The sequence below is a fragment of the Plectrocnemia conspersa genome, unplaced genomic scaffold, assembly GCF_051122295.1.
Source record: "Plectrocnemia conspersa isolate PC_06_02 unplaced genomic scaffold, ASM5112229v1 ptg000005l, whole genome shotgun sequence".
NCBI classification, from domain to species: domain Eukaryota; kingdom Metazoa; phylum Arthropoda; class Insecta; order Trichoptera; family Polycentropodidae; genus Plectrocnemia; species Plectrocnemia conspersa.
In genome coordinates, this window is record NW_028277169.1 from 32115132 (window position 1) to 32139235 (window position 24104).

General features: G+C 31.8%; 2 protein-coding genes across 9 annotated transcripts in view; one reads left to right on the forward strand and one right to left on the reverse strand.

The window, feature by feature from the left end:
• Positions 1 to 1750: 1750 nt before the first annotated feature.
• On the forward strand, positions 1751 to 9000 carry LOC148235452 (uncharacterized). 6 transcript variants are annotated; one of them, XR_015809513.1, is made up of 9 exons: positions 1751 to 1765; positions 2145 to 2220; positions 2290 to 2523; positions 4088 to 4176; positions 6002 to 6240; positions 6318 to 6393; positions 6462 to 6547; positions 6612 to 7735; positions 7847 to 9000. XR_015809513.1 is itself a non-coding variant. In XM_088185638.1 (9 exons), the coding sequence occupies exons 1-3, from the start codon at positions 2053 to 2055 to the stop codon at positions 2463 to 2465; spliced, it is 270 nt and encodes an 89-aa protein (XP_088041764.1). In that variant the 5' UTR covers positions 1990 to 2052; the 3' UTR covers positions 2466 to 2523; positions 4088 to 4176; positions 6002 to 6240; positions 6318 to 6393; positions 6462 to 6547; positions 6612 to 7735; positions 7847 to 9000. The 6 variants fall into 6 exon arrangements, 4 of the variants coding, with proteins under 4 accessions (XP_088041764.1, XP_088041763.1, XP_088041761.1 ...); XM_088185638.1 differs by lacking the exon at positions 1751 to 1765 and adding an exon at positions 1990 to 2070; XM_088185637.1 differs by lacking the exons at positions 1751 to 1765; positions 2145 to 2220; positions 2290 to 2523; positions 4088 to 4176 and adding exons at positions 5342 to 5678; positions 5951 to 5992 and having other exon boundaries at positions 6218 to 6240; positions 7847 to 8326; positions 8412 to 9000.
• Positions 9001 to 12623: 3623 nt separating this feature from the next.
• LOC148235453 (uncharacterized) overlaps positions 12624 to 24104 on the reverse strand; it is a 598142-nt gene continuing 586661 nt past the window's right edge. Inside the window, exons 16-23 of one of the 3 annotated variants that reach the window (XM_088185621.1) lie at positions 19709 to 19892; positions 19478 to 19612; positions 19305 to 19394; positions 15929 to 16296; positions 15540 to 15777; positions 15284 to 15478; positions 14747 to 14893; positions 12624 to 13955 (exon numbers count right to left, since the gene is read on the reverse strand). In XM_088185621.1, coding sequence (XP_088041747.1) covers positions 13855 to 13955; positions 14747 to 14893; positions 15284 to 15478; positions 15540 to 15777; positions 15929 to 16296; positions 19305 to 19394; positions 19478 to 19612; positions 19709 to 19892 — 1458 coding nt within the window. In that variant the 3' untranslated portion in view covers positions 12624 to 13854. Of the gene's footprint in view, positions 13956 to 14746; positions 14894 to 15283; positions 15479 to 15539; positions 15778 to 15928; positions 16297 to 19304; positions 19395 to 19477; positions 19625 to 19708; positions 19893 to 24104 lie in introns of all 3 variants that reach the window. The other 2 variants (XM_088185623.1, XM_088185620.1) reach the window with 2 other exon arrangements.

Here is a 24104-nt window from a genome sequence, read left to right on the forward strand (position 1 = left end):
TTCCTTTCGCTCGCTCGTGTATTAAGTGAGTGAGAGATAAGAGTGTGCAATTGCACGCTCTGCAAGTCAAACCTCGGTAGCTCGGATGATTTAACTAGGTTATTTTCGAGTTATTTGAGTGATCGTAGACAGTTTGTAGCTTAAGGCGGTCGATTGTCAAAACAATATTTCACTCTTGCTCTTTATATTATTTATTAATGACAAAAATACGGCAGTCAATACAAATTCAAGTTTTCTTCTGTACAGAGTGATTTAGACTCTCTATGGAGATGAGCTTCCGTTAACCGTCTGCCCTTTAGTGTCGGAAAGTGCCATACTGTGTCATTTTCTCGATCCCATTTGTCATCAGTATATTTCTACCATCTCGGTGGGAACATTTTGATTAGAGAAACTTCTACTAAAGATCTCGCAATCACTTTTGAGAGCAAGTGGAGGTTCTCTCTACACATACACGACGTCTGTGATTATTCTTCTTAGATTCTCGGATTTGTTATGAGGAACGCTTTTCACTTCGATCCGTCAGTTATTTGCATCCTCTATGATACCTTAGATCGTAGCATTCTTGAATCAGGATCTATAATTTGAAATTACCGAATAACCAAATACTCCCCTTTGGTCGGAATGATGCAAAAAAGGTTTTTTGAATATCTTCATAAAATAATACATGGTTATTATCCGTTCTTATATCCCAAAGCCTTTCTTTGAGGAGCGTTGGAATACGATTCACTGAGTTGTGGCAGAAAGTTGTATATCGCTAAGCTTTTTTCAAATTACTGAAGGGTGCTGTCAACAATCCAGCTATTCTCGAGGAATTCCAGTTTTGGATTCCAAAACGCCTTCGAGAATTACGATTGCGTGCTCTTTTGATGACCGTCGGGGCTAGGACGTCCGCACTTGCTGACTCGCCTAGGGTTTTGATCATCCGGCTCCTTAATACGCTGGTATTGCACCTTGACCTGTTCAATGTCAGCTACGAGGAGTTGGTCCGGCTCGTATCATTTAATTTTGATATTTTATGAATTTTTTATTTGTTTCTTTATATGTATTATTTTTTGTGTATTATTTTTTTTATATATATATTTTGTGTATTAAAATAGTACAGTAATTGTTTTCGACCATCATGACGCATTAGGGTAACCTGTTAGGTAACGATGATCCTAATTTAATTTAAATAAATAAATAAATATAAAGACGATTTTATATTTTATACAAGAAAACCAGAAGTTATAGAATACTTGTTAATTACTATGGCGCAACAAGTCACCAGTTGTTACTCCCACTTTGCTTTGTGCATGCGCGCATGTTAGTTAATAAGCGTTTGCGCGTTTATGAATTTATTATATTAAGGTGACTAGATTTTGAAAATATCAAAGGATGACACTAAAAAAAGGCCATTCTGAAATTGTTTGTTCATTTAGGATTTCTGTGAGAGTTAAAAAAAGGTCACGTCGTATATTTTTGTTCGAGAAGGATAAAGAAGGACAAAAGGAGAAGAACATTTTTGAGGAGGACGATCAAAGGAGAACGTCTATAACCTTAGTTTAAACAGCTTTGGGAAACGAAGTAGGGAGTAACAACTGGTGGTTTTCGAGCGTTGCGCGGTGCTAATTAACAAGTACCAAAAAAATGTAGTTTTGATTGTTACCCTTGCATTTCAACATTTTCACTCTCTGCTCGAAATTATTTCATATTTGGACCAAATTCGCTTGTTTATGTCTTGACGTCTGTCAACGCCGAGTTGTTTCAATGGAGATTTTCAAAACCGGTATTATGTCAATCCATTTTACTATTTAAATCGCGACGTGGATACATTACGCTTTAACTTGAAACAATTATATAATGCTTAATCTTTAAACACATACATGTCTTCATTTCAAATGTTTCTTTGAGCATATGAAGTATAAAAGTTGGATGCCACATTTTTATTTATTTTTTTGTTTCAAAATATCAGATTTTTGTTTTTTTTAATCATTAGTAAATAAAAACGTACATATTTATATTCTATTTAAATATTACAAAAATTACAAAAATACATTTCAATCTGTTGACATTATGGAATATAAAGTTGAGGTAAATTAAATGTAATATGTTCATAAAACACTTAAAAATATATATTCCTAAATACCGTTTTTTTATCATTATAGTTTCCTATTAAACGTGAATACGAAGAAGGAAATGAAGATACATTTCAAGAAAATGTAAACGACCTGTTTGAAATTGGTTAGACATATTTCTTTATACTTTTACATTTAATTATAATATTTTAATCATAGATTATTATGGTTTTAGAAACGCACGATGTTAAAGATAATATATGTAAAATGAATACGATTGATGAAAACAATTTTTCTGAGCCAATTTCTAACGTCCAAGTGGCAATGCAAGTAATAATCAAACATAAGGCTGATTTACACGATGCCAGTCGGCGCGCCAGTCACTGGATGCTAGCGATTAGCACTGTGTAAACGTTTAACGCCAGTCACTGGAGAAGCCCCTTCCACCACACTACCGTACTAACGCAAGGTGAGTGGAGCTTTTTCGCAACAATAATTCTTTCAGTTGCTGGCACTGTGTAAACGGTAAGGCGCCAGTGGACTGGAATGCCCACCAGTCAACTTCCTACTGGCATGCCAGCAACTGGCAGCGTGTAAATCAGCGCATATTGCTTCCTATGTATTTAAATATTTTATCTTATAAATAAAATTTAAATTTTAGAAACGACAAAGAAAAAAATGTGTCAGTGTTCAACATGATGTTTTTGATGTGAACGATGTTTCTAATAAATTTAAATGTAACAAATGTGGAAAAGCATTTAAATTTAAAAACAGGCTTATGGCTCATATGCTAGTTCATAGCGACGCTCGTAACTTTGAATGTGATAACTGTGGAAAATTGTTTAAAAACAAAGGTCACATTTTCGTGCATATGAAAAGTCATAACCTTGCTTGTGACTTTGAGTGTGGAATATGTGGTAAAACATTTAGAACCAAAGCCTCACTTTTACCGCATATGAAAACTCATAATGATACATTTAACTTTGAATGCGATAGATGTAGTAAAACATTTAAAACTATAAAATATCTTAGAGTTCATATGTTAACTCATAGCGATGCTCGTAACTTTGAATGTGAAGAATGCGGTAAAGCATTCAAAACTAATAAATATCTTTCAAGTCACTTGAAACATCATACCGATGCTCGTAACTTTAAATGTGAAAAATGTAGAAAAACATACATATTTAAATCGGATCTCTCGCAACATATGCGCATACATTCCGACACTCGTAGCTTTGAATGTAAAAAATGTTGTAAAACGTTTAAAATTATGAAATACCTTAAAGAGCATATGCTAACTCATAGTGATGCTCGTAACTTTGAATGTAAAAAATGTAGTAAAACATTCAAAACTAATAAATATCTTTCAATTCATATAAAAAATCGTTGCGATGTTCATAACTTTGAATGTGAAAAATGTAGAAAATCATATAAATTTGAATATGGTCTCTCTCGACATATGCAGATTCATTCTGACACTTGTAACTTCAAATGAGAAAAATTTGATAAAACATTCGATCTGAGGATATACTGTTGAGTCGACATTTGAAGAAGTTTAACTCTTTGGCATCGCAGAAGCATATTATATGAACTAATCAGCACCGCTGCAGATTCGCCACCAGTTATGGAAACATTTTATCTTGCTATTCTCTATCCAAAAAGTTGTCACGTGAAAATCGATTTTATTACCATAAACATAGTCGTTATCTTAAACGATTATTTCACATAAGTCCAAAATATAAGTAAGGTAGATACATTTTTCTGCTTCCACATATCAATGACATTTTTTAATTTAACACTGGAAAGTCACAATGGAACAATATGGAAACACAGAATTAAAGTTATTACGTTATATTATGATCAATAAGTGAGTTTAATTTAATTAACTAATGCTTCTACATGGGAAGTAAAATAAAAAATATAGCTAATACTTGCAACAGAAGATATTTTGGGGAGGACTTATTTATGTATTTATTTATTCTTTCATTATGGCCAAAACTTGGCGGCACTCTGGTAACACTGACGGACGGTAGCGGAGGACAGCACATTCTTTGGTGGAATTCGACGAAAGTTTGACGTACGACGGTGCCTCGTCTGCCGAACATTCACATTGTTCTAAAATGTAACTATTATATACCTAAATAAATAATATTGCAGCGGCTTAATATGTTTCTAATTGTCACCCGTCACTAAACGTCCGCCAATTTTTTTTTCATATATGTTCGATAATTATTTATTACGATTTGCTTTACGTTGATAGGTGTGACATTTTTTTATCGTTTTATCCTTCACTTACAAAAACTTTGATGAAGAATACATACTCTGTTAAAACCGAGTTCTTTATCTTGTCGACTCTGGCGGGCTCGCATACCAGTGCAGGTTTTGCGCACTATTTATTGTTATTTATATAAATTACATGTATAATTGCCACCCGGCACAAAATAAAGAAGACCATCTTGGAAATTTGTGATTGAGAAGGATAAAAGACAGATTGCTGTAGAAGCTAAAAAACGGTTCACTTTTGAAAAGTTTGCTCATTTAGAGATGCTGCGGGAGCAAAGGTTAACATTTTTGTTTAAAAAGGACAAATAAGGACAATGAAGGATTACCGGTGAACTTAAAGAACGCTACTCCATGAGATTTCAGTTTATGTAACCCGGAGACGATCACGCTGGTTATTTTGTTTGTTGCGTGTATTGTATGTGCAGAGTGCTGTCAATAACTATTTAATTAAGCTCAACTAAATTTTAACAGATCTTAGTACTACGGGGTGTGTGAACCGCTCTCTCCACCCGATGGGGTGGATTCGTAGGGCTCCAATGCTAATGGACTTGTGCCAGTGTTTTTTGCTCGTTCTAACACTCGTATGATACTGGAATTTAAGCTAAAATACTAGTGTTATTCTGGTGCTTGATTGCTTATGTTAGGGCTTGCGTGAGCACAGGCAGTGCTTTTGAAAAGGATGTAAAGTAGTCTCAGCTCTTGTCGTGAAAAAAATGTACAAGAACAACGTTACGGTGTATTCCGGCCCCACTAAATCACTGAATATACGTAATGAATAATAAATTATATGTAAGGTAAATTTATAACAAAGCTTGTAATGGGCATGTTTTTTATTGTTTTTGCTGTTTAGGCGGCTTCCATAAATTATTTCACAGTTTTAGGAGTAGGGGGGGAGGGGGAGAAGTAATTAGCAGAACTGTGACAGACAGGGAGGTAGGGGGGTCTCTTAAAAATGTGATATTACGAATTTGAATATATTAATAATGAAGTCTTGTATTTTTATATTAAAACAGTTTCCCCAAAACAAAAATATAATTTACAATTAATCACTCAAGTATTAGTATTTTGTGCTGCCAAATAGCAATAATTATTATTATTATTATTATTCCCATTAGCCATGTTTTAAAACACGCATACATTATTTTAGGAAGAAATTGTAGTTTTTGTCAGTTTCTTGCAAATTTCTTGAATATTTCGATATTTTTTAATAATAAAATTAATTTGCAAATCTTGCTCAAAAATATATTATACTTAGACCAAAAATTAAAGTTCGTTGGTTATGTTTTGACGTCTGTCAAAGTTGAGCAGTTACAATGGCGTTGCCGCAGTTTATCAAAATTGGTATTGTGTCAATATATTTTATTATTTTGATCGCGTTTTTGTGTAGATAAAATGCGCTTTAAAACCATTATTGAAAGTTTCAAATCTTGAAACATGTCACATGTGTTTATTTGAACTGTCTCTTAAGTGTACGAAAGATGACAGTTGGACGATGTCTTTATTTTTTTTATTTCAAAAGTGTAGGATTTTTAGCGTTTTTTAAAATATATCTTTGGTATTTAGAAACGTACAAAGTTGATATTACTTAAAAATATTATATTTTACATTTGTAGAAGCTAATGTTGAATATGACAAAAAAACATTTGAATCTGTTGACACTTTAGGGACTGTGGTGGTGGCGGGTGGCAATGAGACACAGATTGAGCCGCTGCAGTAGTATGTTTATTTAAGGTTACGGTTTACATTACAAAATTGGGGCGGACGCGCGACGGCACGCGTCCGAACCCTTACAAGCTTGCCGGAAGAGAGAGAGCCGTCACAACACCGCTATTTCTGCGCCGACCAGTTTTGGCCATAACAAATCTATATTGGCCCCCATAACACCATGGATTGTAAAATTGAGGTAAATGTAATATTATGTATGTACGCATTATTCAAATTTGTGACCCTAAATACTGTTTTCTTATTTTATTTTTTTAGTTTCCTATTAAACGCGAATATGAAAACAACAGTGATGATACATTTCAAGTAAATGTAGACGACATGTTTGAAATAGGTTCTACTTATTTATTTATTTGTATCACTTTATTGTACTATTACAATTGTTAATTATAATGATTTCAGAAATGCACGATGTTAAAGACAATATACGTAAAATTAATACAATTGGAATGGACTTATTTTCAAAGCAAATTTCAAATGTCGAAATGGTAACGCAAGTAATAGTCAAACATATTTTTATTCCTATGTATTTAAATATTTATTTTATTTTAGAAACAACGAAGAAAAAAATGTTTCGGTGTTCAACATGATGTTGCTGATAATAACGGTGTTTCTAATAAATTTAAATGTAACAAATGCGAAAAAGAATTTATATTTAAGAAAAGACTTGCAGCTCATATGATTGTTCATAGCGATGACCGTAACTTTGAATGTGATAATTGTGGAAAATTATTTAAAAACAAAGGCCACATTTTTGTGCATATGAAAACTCATAACGATGCTTGTAATTTAAAATGTAAAAAATGTGGCAAAACCACAAAAAATCTTAGAATCCATATGATCACTCATAGCGATGTTCGTAATTTTGAATGTGAAAATTGTGGTAAAACATTCAAAACTAAAGGTACACTTTTAGCACATATGAAAACTCATATCAATGCTTGTACCTTTGAATGTAAAAAATGTGGTAAATTATTTAAAACTATAAAATATCTTAGAGTACATATGCTAACTCATAGTGATGCTTGTAACTTTAAATGTGAAAAATGTAAAAAAACTTACAAATTTGATTTCGATCTCTTGAGACATATGAAAAGTCATTCCAACACTTGAGACTTTAAATGAGAAGGATGTGATTGAAACGTTTGACCTGATAACGAATCGTTGAGCTGACACTTTAAGGACGAATCTCACCTTTCGGCACTAGAAGCATCTCATATTGCCTGGTTTAAGTGATGATGCTTATCCTCTACTAGATATGTAAGCAACATTGCCTCAGTGTACAGCCAGAGAAAGGTATAGCCCTTATTGATAATTAATGTCCAAATTATGTGGTCTGTTTAATATGAATGTGTATGTACAATAACTTTTATGAATTGTATGGCCTAAACTCATCTCGTTGGTGATTACAGCTTTCTGCAATATTATGCCTACACTACACTCTCTGGAAGCTGGTCAAGGTTGGCAAAGCACGGAGAATATAGTGGGTTACTTCAGTCAAGTTCGGTTCTGCCCGCTCTAAAATCTCTCGGAAGTTGTTCGAGGTTACCAAGAACGGGAGGTAAAGTGGGGGTAATTCAATCGACTTGACCAGCTTCAAGCGCTTCCGAACATTGTCAGCAAAAAGACTGGAGCCAAAGAGACCAAAGTCGGAGCTGCTCTTTCGAGTGCAAGCGGTGAGATACTTCCCCTTTTGCTCTCTCGCGTGTTAAGTGACAAGAGTGAGAGAGATAATGATATGGTGTTTCGCAAAGTGAGATAGAACGAGTAACTCGCTTCAATTTCAGAATGCGCTTAGGCGTCCTATGGTCAACACGCATGTCGAGCGCTGCATCGTGGTTACGTGGTCAAGTATAACACCACATGCTTATCGGGGACTTCAACAGACTCTTACCGACATCTTTGAATATTTTAGGGCACCAAAAGGGATTAATTATATTTTTTATAGTATATTCTTCCAACAGATATCGTTATTAAATATTTTTTCATATAAAATTAAATATTAAAAAAATAATTAATGTTACTTGATTTGTTAAAAAAATCGTTTCGAATATCCTTATGTATTTTCCTAGATCGGTTTATATAAATGTCACACCATAACGAATTCTTATTTATAATCGATGGCGACAAATTCTAGGATAGTCACAGATGTGGTGTTCGTATTCTGAAGTATAATTTTAATGCCTTATGGCATTTTGCAAAAGCCGACAAAGATTTTGCGTAAATTGAATATTTACGACCGAAAAGTTTTCACTGATATTGTATTGGTGAGTGCCCACACAAACTTAATAAAATGACAATTTAAAAATTGCATTATTTGGCACATTTTTTGATCGCGCGCAAATATGCCAGCTGTACGTGACAGCAGCCACCGTGCGGACGTCATTAACGGCCGCCGTCCGGACGGCATATGCAATTTGTGGCAGTGTGGCCGCTACTCGGAAGTCGGCGACCTCGGCCAACTTCAGTTGAACTTCGGTTCGGACAACTTCCAGAGAGTGTAGTGCATTATACTTTGCACAAACTGCAGTCACTGTTTAAGTTTGTGTAATAGGTCTAATCATTGATTTGTATATAAAAAATGATTACCGGATTACTGCGCAAACGAAAATTGCACACGGCGAAAATTCTAAAATTAGGTGATTATTTGCTTGTCAAATATATTTTACTCTTAAATCCAACTGCTTTATATTTTTCAAGTAAAAAATTGTGTAATTATAGGAAATGTAAGTGTATCATAGCAATTGTAAATTACTAGTATAATTGTAAAATATTTTTAAAACATATTAACATCTACAAATATTTTTTTTTTTATATATATTGACGTATCATCTATGCTCAGAATTTTTGTTTTTCTGAATTTTGGCTGTGCTCAATAATTATCAAACCATAAAAATATGTACATATTTATGTTTTATAAAATAAATTAAAATAAATACCTTTTTTTTATCATTATTTCTGACAAGACGATCACGGGTTCGTGTTCATCGAACTGAGTTCATTAACCAGTATGATCCTTTATCTTGTTTAAAAATGGTAGCTATATTACAGAGATCTACCTTATTCTCAGGGCCGGCAGTACAGGCGATCGCCTCAGGCGCTAGACTTGTGGGGTGCACGATACCAAATAAAGACGTAGTATTCACTTAAAATTATCAAACAATATTGTTAAATAACATAATCTGATATTATTTGTCGCGCTGATGCGCTGACCTAAGCAATTCACTGTAAAGCAATAAAAACATGCATATATTATTTTTATTTGATGCTAATTCAAGAGAGTGGAAGCCGTGAAGTTGGGATGTTGAAAGATTAGCAATATGGAAAGGGAAACACCGACGGCGATTAAACGACTAACTTCATATATAATGGTCATTGATTGGCTAGGTACACTGTTCCATATTTTTAACTTTATATAAATCGAGCATCATCAACCGTTCGCCGGTTAAGTTAGGTTTGCTATCCCATTTTTTAAACTGCATATAATCCGAACATACATCGGCTACAAACATATTTTCCTTCCAACTTCCAATTCTGATGAAGGGGGAGACATTCTCTTCTTAGAAGAGGTTGTAGAGCTCCCAATTGTTTCGTATACGCCACTCGTTGCTCTCGTATACAGCGCCATATATCCTGCGAAGCACTTTTCTCTCGAATATGTCAAGCAGCTTTTCGTCGGCCCTGGTAAGTGTCCAGCTCTCTGAATCGTATGTCAGAATTAGTCTGATCAGCGTTTAATAGAGCAATATTTTTGTACGACGAAATAGTGTCTGCGATTTGATTTGTTTTATTAGGCTGAAATAGTATTTATTTGCTTACACTACTCATCTCTTGATCTCCTTGCTAACATAATATGAATTATACATATGGTGACAAATCATAATAAGTTTTTAATAAAGACAGATACTGAAAAAAGAGATACAAACAAGACTAAGAGAATAAATGATGTATAAATACAGTTAAAGTAAAAAATAATATTTTTAAAAAAATACTATGAGATTTTTCTGAGAAACGCTACTATTTATAATTTAATTAGAGACGTTGTTTTATGATTTTTAAACTCACTACTTTTTTTATGCAATAATGTAAATTAAATATAATAGACGTAAAAAATATTTTAAACCACTAAAACACTGCTCGTGATAGATCCAAACTCATTATGTATTCATTATAATTGCTCTTATTCATCCTGTTATTACAAATTAATTTTATTACAATATTTTTAGTCTCTTGTTTTCACCTATTGCAGTAGCACGTTGCTGTTTAACTTAAAATATGACTTTTAGGTTAAATTGATTTTATGATAAATTAAATATTTTATTTTGACCGATTTATTCATTATGCCAAAAATTAGGTGGCACTCTGGTAGCACTGACGTGACGGCGGCGAATGGCATCACCTAAGCGGATCTCTCATTAGTCGATCCATGAAGCAGACAATTAATTTATTGTTTTAATTACTGCAAAAAGTGTTTTCTCTTAATTCTTGCAATCACAAAAGTAGCGTCGAAGCATATGCTTAAAAATTTTCATCTCAAACTAGCATTTTGTGACGCACGAAACGGTTTTGTACGGGTTTTTTGTCATAATCTACCAGGAGTATAGAATAGGTGAGGAGGTAGTGGAGCTAATAATTTATTTATATTATTATTAATATTCAATTGTTTATAGCTATCTGATATGGGATAATAGTATCTATTTACGTATACATAAAGCCTATTATTGCATAACTGTCGTTCTCTTTTGCTCCGACCAATCAGAAAAAAGAATTTAATTATTTTAAATTTCCATGGATACACATGATCTTAGAACATGGTTACTATGTACATAAATAAACAAAATACACAAGGCTCACTATTGAATGCGTGTATAATGTTATTTTATTAAGTTTAAGAGCTTACAATGAGTAATCATAAAATATATTTGAAATAATTCATATAAAATAAAAAAGATGGTCGATTATGCAATGACATCTGTTGATAAGAGTATTTTGCATTGATTTACCGATTTAATATAATTATTCGAATTGCAAATAAACCAGGTACGTGTTAACCGTAAACGTGTTGTACATATTTAGTATTATGTACAAGGACTTAAAGTTAATCTGGATCAAACTACCTAACGCTAATAAAACGTATTTTTTATCTTGTGATATTCTGGGATTTGTCATGGCGATCGCGTAACAATGATTATGATACAGGCGGTTATTTAATTTTTCCATTTCGGCGAAAGTCATCTTATTAATCGCTCATGGCTTCTGAAAAGATTGCACGCTAGAGCATCGCCCTGTCGTAGACAGTCAGGTGTTTGATAGATCATTTTATACTCTCACTTGGCATTTGCCATTTCTCATTGTGAGTTTCACCGAGGAGATTAGTTTTTTTGGTACACACCATTCTTTAGTATATTTCACGCGTAAAAAATCGCGACAAAAAAACTACAAATTCTTAAATACCAACAATCGCAAAAAAAGAGTATTGTGTCAAATATAATATTAGATTACTTTAATTTGAATTATATTTATTAGAGTATTAATAGAGAGGGGGGGCGCAAATTTAGTGTTTGCCTAGGGCGCCAAATAACCTAGGCCCGGCCCGGCCCGGCTTTTGCTGAGGAATTTAGATAGAAAATGAAAATAAACCATGATTAACGGTCTTGAATTTTAATGTTAGCTGCTTGATGGTATTATACATATTATATATTATATTCCACCTAGCAAATTATAGACGTTGTTAGTATATAAATAACTCAGACAAAAACAACTTCGAACAAAACAAATAGAACCAACTAACGCAAACACAATAAAGGCAACTGAGAACAAACCAACATACGCACACAGAGCTAGAAATGTCGCTATGCAACTGATCGAAATATTAGGAGAAATAGTCACAGAATACAACTCAAACAGTAGCAAAAAGTACGCTATACGGGGGAACACTATAGGAGGTACTGCCGCAAACACTATAGGAGGGATTAAGATTAATATTATTCTGTATTAGATTTCTGTAAAATATGTAGAGACTATGTAATTTTAACATGGGCAGTACTTATTTCTTGAAAATTGGTTATAAAAAATCTCAATGAAATACTAAGTTTCATTTAAAAAATGTTTAATATACACGTAATATACATTTATTATCTGCAACGACATTAATCTGTAAAATAACTATATTTTTTATATATTTATTATATACATAAATTTTACATATCACTTTCATAAATGATTTTATTTTATTAAAAATATTACACAAATAAGGAATGAAACATAAACTAAATAGTAACTAAAAATACAAAAGGAAAAAATGGCACAATATTTATATAAAATTAATACACCAACTGAAATACTGTATGGATTAGCTTATTAACTAAAAAATGCACATAAAATGCTACGTTTACATTTTTTTTGAAATATATCTATAAGTACATATTATGTTATATGATTTTTTTAATATAATATAATATAATAATAACATTAACGTTCTTCAAATTTACTTAAATGCTACAAGACAACAAAATTGTAATATAAAATATTACATAATACATTTTTATATGTACATAAGTTCCAATGTAAAGAATCAGAGTAAACGTAGCATAATTTGATGTATAAAATATAATATAAAAAATTAAAGCGTTATTACAATATAAACAAATTTATACATGTTAAAAATTAATTCTAGATCTATCTACATTTTTTTTAGTGTTAATTATTTTCGAAGATAGATCTAGAGATATTTAATAAAATTATATAAGCGTGTCTATACAAGGTTGGCACAAAAAATATATTTTAGAGTATTTAGTTAAATAATATATACTATTCTTTGTGCCTTTTCATTTTATAAATGGTTTGTTTAGATATAATATAATCGCAAATTCGACCTCTAGAGCAAATCATCAATATTTAATAAAGTATTGTATAACGAAGAGACAATACGGTCAAACAAATAAATAAGATGAAGACTTTCATTAATATTATTTACATTATTATTACAGCGCCTCACTAATCCGAATCGATATAGAATAATCAATTAGAAAAAATAGCATGAGAGACTGAAGCATTTCAGAATTTACTTGAGCTATATGAAATCAGTAAGGTATTATCATGTTTTGCTTCTCTAATCTGGATTATCATTTATAAATTAATTTGGAATAGTGAGGCTCTATTGTATATACTTTTTGACGAATATTCTCTTCACAACCAGACTTGAATTCAATGGCAAACTATAAAAACACCGATTGATTCACAGTATCCGTAATTTTCCTGCATCCGAAATGAAATAGTTTTAATAAAATATATAGATATATTTATGTTATTTTTATATATTATTTATATATTTATACACTTTCAATATAGAAAAAATCAGTCTTTATTATCTACGTGCATGGCACCATATTTTTTCCATCAATATTCATCGTTAAACTGGTATTCACGTCATTATAACATTAATCACATTTATTAAACTTTAATCACTTTTCATCATCATCATTATTTTTATTATTATTAAACTTTCATTATTTAAGCTTACACGTTGAAAAAATATATATGTAATTATTTGGCAATATTATTCGTAAGTATACGACGTCCAATGTTCCCTTCAAAAATAATATTATTTATTAATTAAATCATACTGGTATTCAACTAAACAATGTACAATTATAAATTGGTTACGTTGACTATATAGTTTATAAACGAAAAAACAGTAGTGATAACATCTTAGTAAAATAAAATAATATTTGCAATATTTACTTAAATACTTAAACCCTGATGTTGTTAATTTATTTATATTATTATTATTGTTTTACTGGCGCGTTTCTGTCAATTTAGTTTCGCTAATGGTCTCTTTTGGAGTCGATTTTAATGTAAAATCGGTTACCATCTCGCACATGGGTGTTGGAGATTCTGAAAATATTAAACATTGAATAAGAATGGGTATTTTATACTAATTACTAATATATAAACATACACATATAAAAAATAAGGGCAATTTCTGTTGCAGCGAATCATGGATATATAAACAAAAGTCAAGAGACCCGTGCGCTTCTGAAGTACCGCAAGCGATTCATGCAATCCTAGTAGCCGTTGAGACTGTTGTCTGCATCACTTCCAAGACATACACCTGAGATTACAAGTACTGAGGACTTCAATAAGAATATCCACCGATGCATCTGAAGACCTACTATTAAAGCGTTTACGGCCTGTACGCTTCCCTGTTTTATTTAATATGCAGAAATACGAGAAGTCTGCGCTTCAACTATATTTTTATTGAACAGTAGAGAATGAAAACGTCATTTTCACAGGATAATATTATATAAAAAAAAACCTTTTTAGGTAATGAATGTCACAATATATTTTTGTAAATAATTTTTTACCCAATTGTAACAGGATCGAGTCTCATTGAAGATCAATCATTAAAGTGAAAATAAAGCTTTGCTAATTACAAAAAGTAAAGAACATTTTTTTACTTCTGAAAGACAGACTGGTGTTTGTTGTAATATATATAGATGTTACAACAAACACGTCTTTTTAAACCGTGCATGCAGTAAACTGTTTTAGATCTCAAAATTCTAAAGGATAAAACAATTTTCTGTATCTCAGTACATGGAATCCTCAACATCTATTTCCAATACTATTTATCGCTTAATTTAATTTCACTGAAAGTAATTTAATTGGTTTAAATAAACTAATTGTACCTATATTTTTACCATTCGTCCGATTCAAAGTTTTGGCGTCGACGATCGGTTGGTCAAGTCTTATGTGTAAAGATCTCAATGACTCTTCAGGCGATGTTCTATCGTATCTTACAGGCGTTGTGTTCGGCAGTGAAGTTGGTGATATAACTACAGCAAAATAATATTAAGTTATCAATAAAAAATAAATTTATATGTAACATTATGCTGTGAATTTCTAGGTCAATAAAATTATTACAAAATAATGAGCGACAATAAAATATATTTGTGGCAAATAAAAAAAAAATTCGATATCGTGCCAGTTGCAGCACGTTTATTTTACTTAATTGTCAAAATAATATATAAAGAGTCCAAAGAATCCACATCAATTATTGGACATTCTTGACGTAAATAGATGCTAAAGTAAAAATAACATAAATACAACAATGAGCCCATGTAAAAATAATAGTTCGGCCGAATTTATCAAAGGACGCTTCTCTCATGTTTAGTTTTATGTCGCAATATCAAAACTATAATAGAACAACAGTAGTAAATTCTTACCATGAGTTGTTCTGTGTGGCAGCGATGGCATAGTACCATATGGGTTACCGTCAAACGAATGATTATTAATCCTAGGGTTGAATCCGTGGTAAGCGTTTGTAGTTTGGGTAAAGTTCTTGGGAATAATGGTTGCTTTTTGACTAGGCGACATGATTAGATAGTCTTTGTCTCTTGACGTGACCGGAAGAGGAGTTCCTGAAAGTATAATTAAAATTAAAAAATCAAGTTCTTCTGGACCAATAAAATGTAATAGTACCTGTGCGTGATATAATTTGAGGCTGTCCACCCGAATAACTGATCAAATGCGTCTGATGAGTAGGAGGATACCAACTGACGGCCATGTTTGACATTTGACTTGTATTCGGAGCTAAGCTAACGCTAGGACTTTGATTGTTTTGCATCGAGAAGCTTGCTGGATTGCTGTATATGCTTTGAACGGGCGAATGGCAGTTGATGTATAGTTCGGGACAATTAAGAGAAGCTTCATCGTTAACCTGTAAATAAAAATATAACTGTACTAAGAACATGATACTGCTATTGATCAGCGAAAAGATAATTTTTTTCTTTAAGATTTTTAGAATTAAGGAATGATATATTGTACATTGTCAATTTTTTTAATATTAATATAATAAACTATGAACATACCATTAGACTTTGGACACCAGGAGAAGTCCTATATTTAAGCATGTCTTCGTACACTTTATCGTACACGTGCCGTTTCATATCAAGTCCATCTACATTATCGCCTTTCTGGACATAAATGGGTCTACCGTTAGGATGTCTGTATGGTGCATTCTGTCCTGAAATTTGTAACTGTTGCGCTCCGTATCTGAGAGGATCGATCTGAACGTATTGACCGTTGAACATATCGCTGTTGTTTTCCGGTGGCATATAAACTCTTGGCATTTGTGGCTTTTCAACCGATTCATTAGACAGTGTGGATTTATATTTTGCTGCTTTATTGGATGTTTTATCAGCAATTTTGCCATCTAATAGAATATCGGGGCTTTTATCTGAAAGATATAAAGTTTAATTACATAATTATATCAATTAATCGTTAGAGCGGTATAAAATAAAAGGCAGCTTAATTCGAATTATATAACCTTCAAAGAATGGCTTCGAAAACTAGTCAATGTGAAATGCAATGAAATCAATTTATCAATTCAAGAGATGCTACTTCTGTTAAAGTATATTAACACTTGGCCGACGGGTTGTTTTTTTCCCGCATGATCTGCGAGAACTTTGCGCAACACAGATTTATAACAAAAAGATATGATAACTTTTGAATTAAACGGAATTAAAAAACAAAAATTTATCAAATGTTCTGCATTGTATTGGTTCATATGTAAAAATTATTTTATCAGTGGTTTTCAATCTGTGGGTTGCATAAAATAATAATTAATATCATTTCTACTTTATTACATCTCTAATTTAAAAAATAAATAATAATTAATTATGTGAATAATCATATATAAATTATATTTCGGGCTTTGTGGGTTAAAATTTTTATGCTTATAGCTGTCAGCTTTAAAAATAATTTACGATCAAGTTTTATTATCATCTCTTGTTTATACAAAGAGCTCTTTGATTGTCCATCACATGGGAAGTCAGCCAGGGCAATAAAAATAATTATGCTTTGAAATATTTTTTTTCTTAAAGTATAAAACATTCATTCATAGATGGACACACGAAATGTTTTAGTTTTTGCCAGTAGATACTACTGGACCCATCCTTAAAAGTAAGTCAGAAATCATAAAAGGTAGTGACTACCCATCCTTTCGCCTAACATCACAGGAGGAAGCTGGTAGATACTACCCGGCCCATCGGTTAAGTGTTAATTGTACTAAATTGGCAAACATTTGGACGAAGCAACAGTTCAGTTCTTAACCCTTTGCACTCGTAATCGTTTTCGTACTAAGTATGTTGCCAGCTCGGGAAAAATGAAAAATGTTAAATTATTTTTTTAAATTAAAATTATATATGTAGAGCATTCATATAAATAAAATAATACCAAAAACGAAGAAATCAGAACAAATACTTACATTTCTCTAAATTACATTTAATTTTTTTTTGGTTCTATCAAGTACCAATGGTTGACAATCCATAACAATAAATAAACACAATAGGGCGACCACCCATTTTAAAATATTTATGGGACCAAAAAAAGTTTTAACCATAAATAAGTAAATATACACAAATAACAAAGACATGCCGCTCAGTTTTAGATAAACGTATCTACCTGCGAATGAAGAAAGCTTACATCGCTTGCACAAGGTATATCTAGGTTTATATAAACTGATGTTAGGTATATTTTTAAAAACTAAAATATGTCCCATCGAAGATAAAATGAAACGTTGCAGTTAACATCATATTATTTTATATATTTCTTAATTAAAAATAGACAAAACTTTAGCTTTTCAGTAGCTTTATGGTACATATTTGTTTGTGATTTTATATATTCGAGCTAATAATGCTTAAATAGCATATTTTTATATAAAAATAAAAAAGTGATGCACAAAAAAGGGCACTACGTTTAATAATATGTGGAATGTTGATCTATTATAAATTAAGGAAACAAATATGTAAAAATATTATTTTTTAATTTTTCGTAAATCCCCAAGTTTTATTAGTATACCAACTCATCAGTGTAAAACGATTGAAAATAATCAATAGGTTGTATACAGTTTGCGGGAACTTGGGGCCCAGGACATTTATCATTTGGTGGAAATATTGCTATTTTTAAGGTACATTGTCATTACTAGTTATTATTCTCCAATTTTCTGATGTGGTGCGATTTGTATGAGGTATCGTTTCTTTCGCTATTATTTTAATTGCCTGTATTCCATCTTCGATTCAAGGCAACATGCCTAATTTTGATATTACTTTCTTTACTATCATCATTGGAAGATGAAAAATCAAACATAAAATCCTCCCCATCACTATCATTACAAAACATATTATCATTACAATCACTATATTCAGCGATAGCACTGTTTTTTTTACAATACAATTTAAAAAAATAATTTCACAATAAAATTTAAAAATAAGTAATTAAAACAAAATTATTAATCACTATAGTCTTACTTAGACACAAATTATGTACACCCGAGACTGTCGAAAACCCAATAGGCAATAAAAACGTCACCGACGCGTGTTTACCTAAGGACGATCACCAACCATTGCCTTCGGAGAAATCTACGGCACATCTGCATTTAAATTTAGTCAACAAAAAAACCCCGACTTGTCGCGATAAATGAGCTCTCCCCGGCTTGATTCAAGTAAAAATAATATTTTTTTGATAAGATATGCTTCTTGAAACTCTTGTCTACAACACTGCAAAAACGCCATTCAAAACATGTACAGGAAATACCCAAAAATCGACGTTATATTTCATTAATTGAAATGGTGCGTCTGACGCACCCTACGAGTAATATAGAGTCAAGCGATGGTGCGTCTCACGCACCATACGAGCGGAAAGGGTTAAATTCCTTTAAACCAGATGGATTACTACTGCATAAACTAACCATTGATTTTGAGAAATTTTGTGGGGAAGGAAATAAAAATAAGAGATAGACTTTTAACCATATGTTTGCAGTGAATTATTTGATTCTTTGCTTATGTGTAGAGGAGATGATAATAAAGACGTAACAGGATCTTCGGTGTTGAAGAAACTCTGGGCAGCAAGCAAAATAATGAAAAAGCTAGAAAAGGGTTGTCAGCAAAGTTGGAGTTTTATCATTGAAATTTCGTTCCACAGAAACAGGGATGTGCAAAAATAGGCCAATCAATGGTCAAATTCAAAGGGGATATATTTCCTCCAGCTGCCCCTCCCAAATGACGTCCCTGTTCAATAATGAGGCATTGACAACAAAAATAAAATAGCAATCAAGTTATCGTTTCCCCCACTAAAGAATAATGATATTTTTAATCATACATTTATGAAATTTGGCTCAATTATTTGTGAACATTAGAAATAGCTGCTTTTAATTTTATATCATCGGTGCAATTTATGATTGTATACCTAAACTATCCACGCTTTCAGTGTCTGTTGCATTTAACGGCATACTAGAACCGTCTTGATGTTCGCCATAAGGTTTTGTAGTGTTTTGACCTGAATAAAGTTATTTATATGTTATTAAATCATTAATAAATAAAGTTAAAGCAAAACTATAAATAAACAAGTAAAACAATTACCATTCTGAGGGATCCTTTGATGGCTCCTGCACCGCGCCAGCACCACTAGCGAAATGGCCAATAAAATGAATAACATAGTCACGCCCAAAAGAGAGCCTAATAATGGCGTAAGTTGAAACGACATAACGACTCCACCTATAAACGTGACTTGAAATTATAAATGTTGCACAATTAATATCGCACATCGGATTATATGGAGAACCATATAGTTTGTACTTTTCAGTGAGATACCTGTTTGCTTCTCGGGTTCTTTTAATGTGTTGGTCCTGATTGTAAAGACGTCGCTCATTCCCTTTTTATTGTATGCGTATACATCTACGTTGTAGTATGCTCCACTCGCTAAGTTCGTAAAGTCGAACTGTGGCGAGTCAAATGTGGCGTTCTTCATTAAAAAGTTGTTCTGTGCATTATACACCTGCAATAAAAAAAATGAAAATAAACCGTATTCTTAGATCTTTTATTTTAAATATTTGTACTACAGCTTTATTCAGCAGAACTTCATCACATAATTTTATATATTTTTTTTATTTTTTTTTTATCTTCCGCTATAGCCAGATAGGCGTAAGCCTAATGCGTTACAATGGGGTAAATCTGTAGCAACTGGATAAGTCAATCAGATGTAATGAATACCTACAAGTATTAACCACCAAACTGAAAGTCTCGGAATCAACGACTAATAATTATAAATTTTTATGTGTAATATTAATAATTAATATTAACTGATTTTAATGCAAATTTTAGTATTAATTCTTTTTAAGTGTTACCATACCTAAAATAATTATTTAATATATCATACATATGCATGTATTGTATTATACATAAAAACCGCTTCACTGTACTTTTCATTCTACTAAATGGCAAAATTAGAAGTATGATTTGTGAAGAATCTGTACATGGTCGATTTTTTCAGTATTTTCCCAGTAATCACCACAGGAACGTCAATTCAAATTTTTCCAGGAGGAATGGGGGGGGGGAGGGGCAAAGGTTGGTCAGTCGGTAGTCGTTTTTTTAATATTTCAATTTCATTAAGATTGACAGTTTTTCATTAACACTTTCGCGTCGGGTACAAATTGTATTAAAATTACTACATACTGTGATGGGGCAGTTTTGCACATTTTCCAAAAAATTGTATTGTTTTTGAAAAATGCCCATAACTTTTAAACTAGTAAGAATTTTAAAACAAAAATTTCAGAGATATTTTTTTACAACCCGAGGTATTTAAATATTTAAAAAAATCGGTGTTTTTTATATTGCTTTGTAATTTTTTTTAAATGACAACATAGTCTAAATTTTGATAAAAATACATATTGCTTATTTATTTTTTACAAACGGTTTGATGCATCTTTTTAATTGATATTTTTCAATAAATAAATTTATCAATGGTTCCTAATCTGTGGGTTGCTTTTTGGAGTTTTTACGTAAAAGCTGTGAAATCCATATTCGTAATTGATGCATTTAAATAAATTACTTTAACGATGGTTCTCAATCTATGTTGTTTTGGAATATTTTTGGAGAAACTCTCAAAATAGAGCGAAGTATCTTTCATTTATTATGAAACGGGCTTAAATTCGCGAAATATTACAAAAAACATGTTTTAGATAAAACTTCATTTTTAAAACATGTCACAGTTGTGTCTATTGTTATTAGCAAAACTTTTTAAAAACTAATATACTTATCACAAAAAAACAGTCAATATAGTAACTAATATAGTTATCACACAAACAAAATCAATAGATTTTTTTAGTGTGATACGCTTGAAAATAAGTATCCAGGTGTAGTGGTACTTCACAGTTTTTATACATATAATTTGTATTCGCGATAACTTCCTCCAAGCAAGACTTTGCTACGTTTAACAAAAAACCATTGAATTTCATTTTTGATGTTGGGTTAAGTTTTTAAGAAACTCGGAAAGAATTAAAGTTACGACAATGTAGAAGATAGAAAAATACTTTTCTAGGCCACTTCAAAGTTTCCCTAAAGATCGGATTTTATGCAAGATATTGGTCTGCTAAATCAACGCCACTCATAAAATTGTTATAGTCCAAAATCTGTTCTGTCTATTTACCACTATTTACTAATTTAGCACTATGAATCATTGAGATCATTTGAATATTCCTATTTTTTGTGTCTCCAAATCTGCAGCAGTATTTCTTCTTTTCTTTTGTGACATGTTTCTCCACGTCGAAGTAATTATATTTTTTAGAAAATTTGGTAATCCTCGATTGACTCTAATTGTTCCACAAATTCTAACTTTCTTAGCTAATAAAGTTGATGCTAATTTTACGCTGTTATAAAAATTATCAGCATAAAGGTGGTGCCACTTGTTTAAATATGGATCCATAACTTTTAAAGTTGTATTTTCTAAATTGGTGCCCTTTCTGCATACAAACTAAAATTGCATATACAGTGGCGGCCACCTAAATAAGACACTTTACAAAAGCATTTTTTGGCTCGTAAATGTTTAATTACTGTGTAACAAAATATGGGAATAGAAAAAAAATTATTTAAACTTAAAGGGACACTATTAACGAACAGTTTGACGCGTGAGTGTATTTACCTAGAATTTAATTTTAATTAAATAACAAATTTATTATGGGGAAAAGTGCACATTGTAATCCTAAAAAACGACAACTAATTGTGGATTTGAAAAATGACAAAGGTTAGTCAGTGTAAATAATATCAGAATATCTAAAAAAATCCAGATGTCAAATATATAATGCGTTAAAACATTTTAAAACACATAAAACATGTAAAAACAATATTTTAGAAGATATGTAAATGAAGAGTACAACCCCAGAAATATCATAAAAAGTGGAAGCACTATTTTATTGGGTTGTATGTTTTGGTATGGGGTCGGTCCTATCCATTTAATTTAAGGAATTATGAACCAGGAAGTATATGTTAATATTATGGAACCCGTAATGCTGAAGATTTCGGGTAATTGTCCTGTTTATCAACAGGACAATGACCCGAAACATATTTCACGTAGGGCAAAAAAGTCGTTCACAGACAATATTATGGATATTTTAGAATGGCAATCATGCAGCCCTGATCTAAACCCTATTGAACACTTATGGAAACCTTTAAAACACAAAATTAAAAATTAATTTGTCACAAATTTAAAATGTAAAAAACGAGTGGGAATTGATTCCTGCCGCAAATACCAACAATTAATCGAGTCAGTGCCTAACCGTTGTAGAGCTATTATAAGGACAAAAGGTCACCCTACAAAATATTAATGGTATTTTTATTTTATTTTATTTTTTTTATTTGTTTTTGAATTTTTAGAATACACTCATATGTATCTCGCATATAGGTGAATTTGACTATCAATTTTATAAATTTAATTTTAAATTGAAAATAAATATTTTAAATATTTATTACAACATAATATCATTCACGATTATGTAGATTATCTAAATAAAAAATAAAAAGTTGAAAAGTTTTAACAATTTTATGTAAAATTTGCACTTTACATCGCCTTTTTACAAAAATTCAAAAGTGTCTTATTTAGGTGGCCGCCACTGTATATCTGGTTTTTGATTCATAAACTATTCTATTTAAAATACCATTTTTTGTAATGTTGCTGGGATTGCCTTCGTCCAACGACTTCGTTCCTTATTGAAAACAGTTATATATTGTCAAATAATAAACACATATTTTGGGGTCAGTCACCGTTTTATGAGCCAAGGAGCAAGATCAAGGGCAGCAATAGTACAAAAAAATCAGGGCCACATGTTATATATGATTTTGATTTAGTTAAATGAATAGAAGTGTAGAACCAAGATAGCTATAAAAAATAAGAGGACAAGGGTCGGGTGAACTTCTCACAAGCAAGACCAAAAACCCACAAAGAGGATATACACCTATAAATTATTTTTTGTCTGCTGTCCTGCCTTTCTCCCCTGTGATCTACCACACATAAAATTGACTGAATTTGACCGTGAATGTCGACCTATGCATTGCAAATGCCTACGTTAGTATCGACTCTATGTACTTGATTAACTATCAAAAACATTCAGTATTGGGATATCGACGTTACAAGATCGTATATGAGAATAAATAATATACTCTATAAAGAATTGGTTTCACGTGCAAATATGACCTACTATTAGTGACATTTCAATTTGAAAAAAATCGTTTATGAGTCTTTGCGTACGTTGAACTTTGAACGTACGCAAAGACTCATAAACGAGTCATCCCTGTTTCTTCAAAGAAATTTTAAAGACTCGCATAGGAGTCATCCCTGGCGAATGTCACCCCCCCCTTAAAAAAATCTGGATCAGTAGCTGAGCAGTTGGGGACATGGGAGTTGGGTGAATATATTTTTTTTGGGATACTAGATTGCTACATAGTACAACCCCTCTAATCAAGCAAAAGTACGTCTTCCAGGTAATCTTTTTTATGCAAAACCATTGTGGTCGCTTTCAGAATGTCGACTAAAAGATACGTATAACAATTTTATAAATTTACTATTCAGTGCACGAGACAATGTCAGTCTACTGGCACTTATTGTGCTTAAGTAGTATTTGTTACAGTAATTAAAGTTAACGGTTTTCAAAAATCTGCCTGGCTAATGTGTGTATAATAAGTCGCTTTTCAAATTCTTGGGTGTTCCGAAATGAGC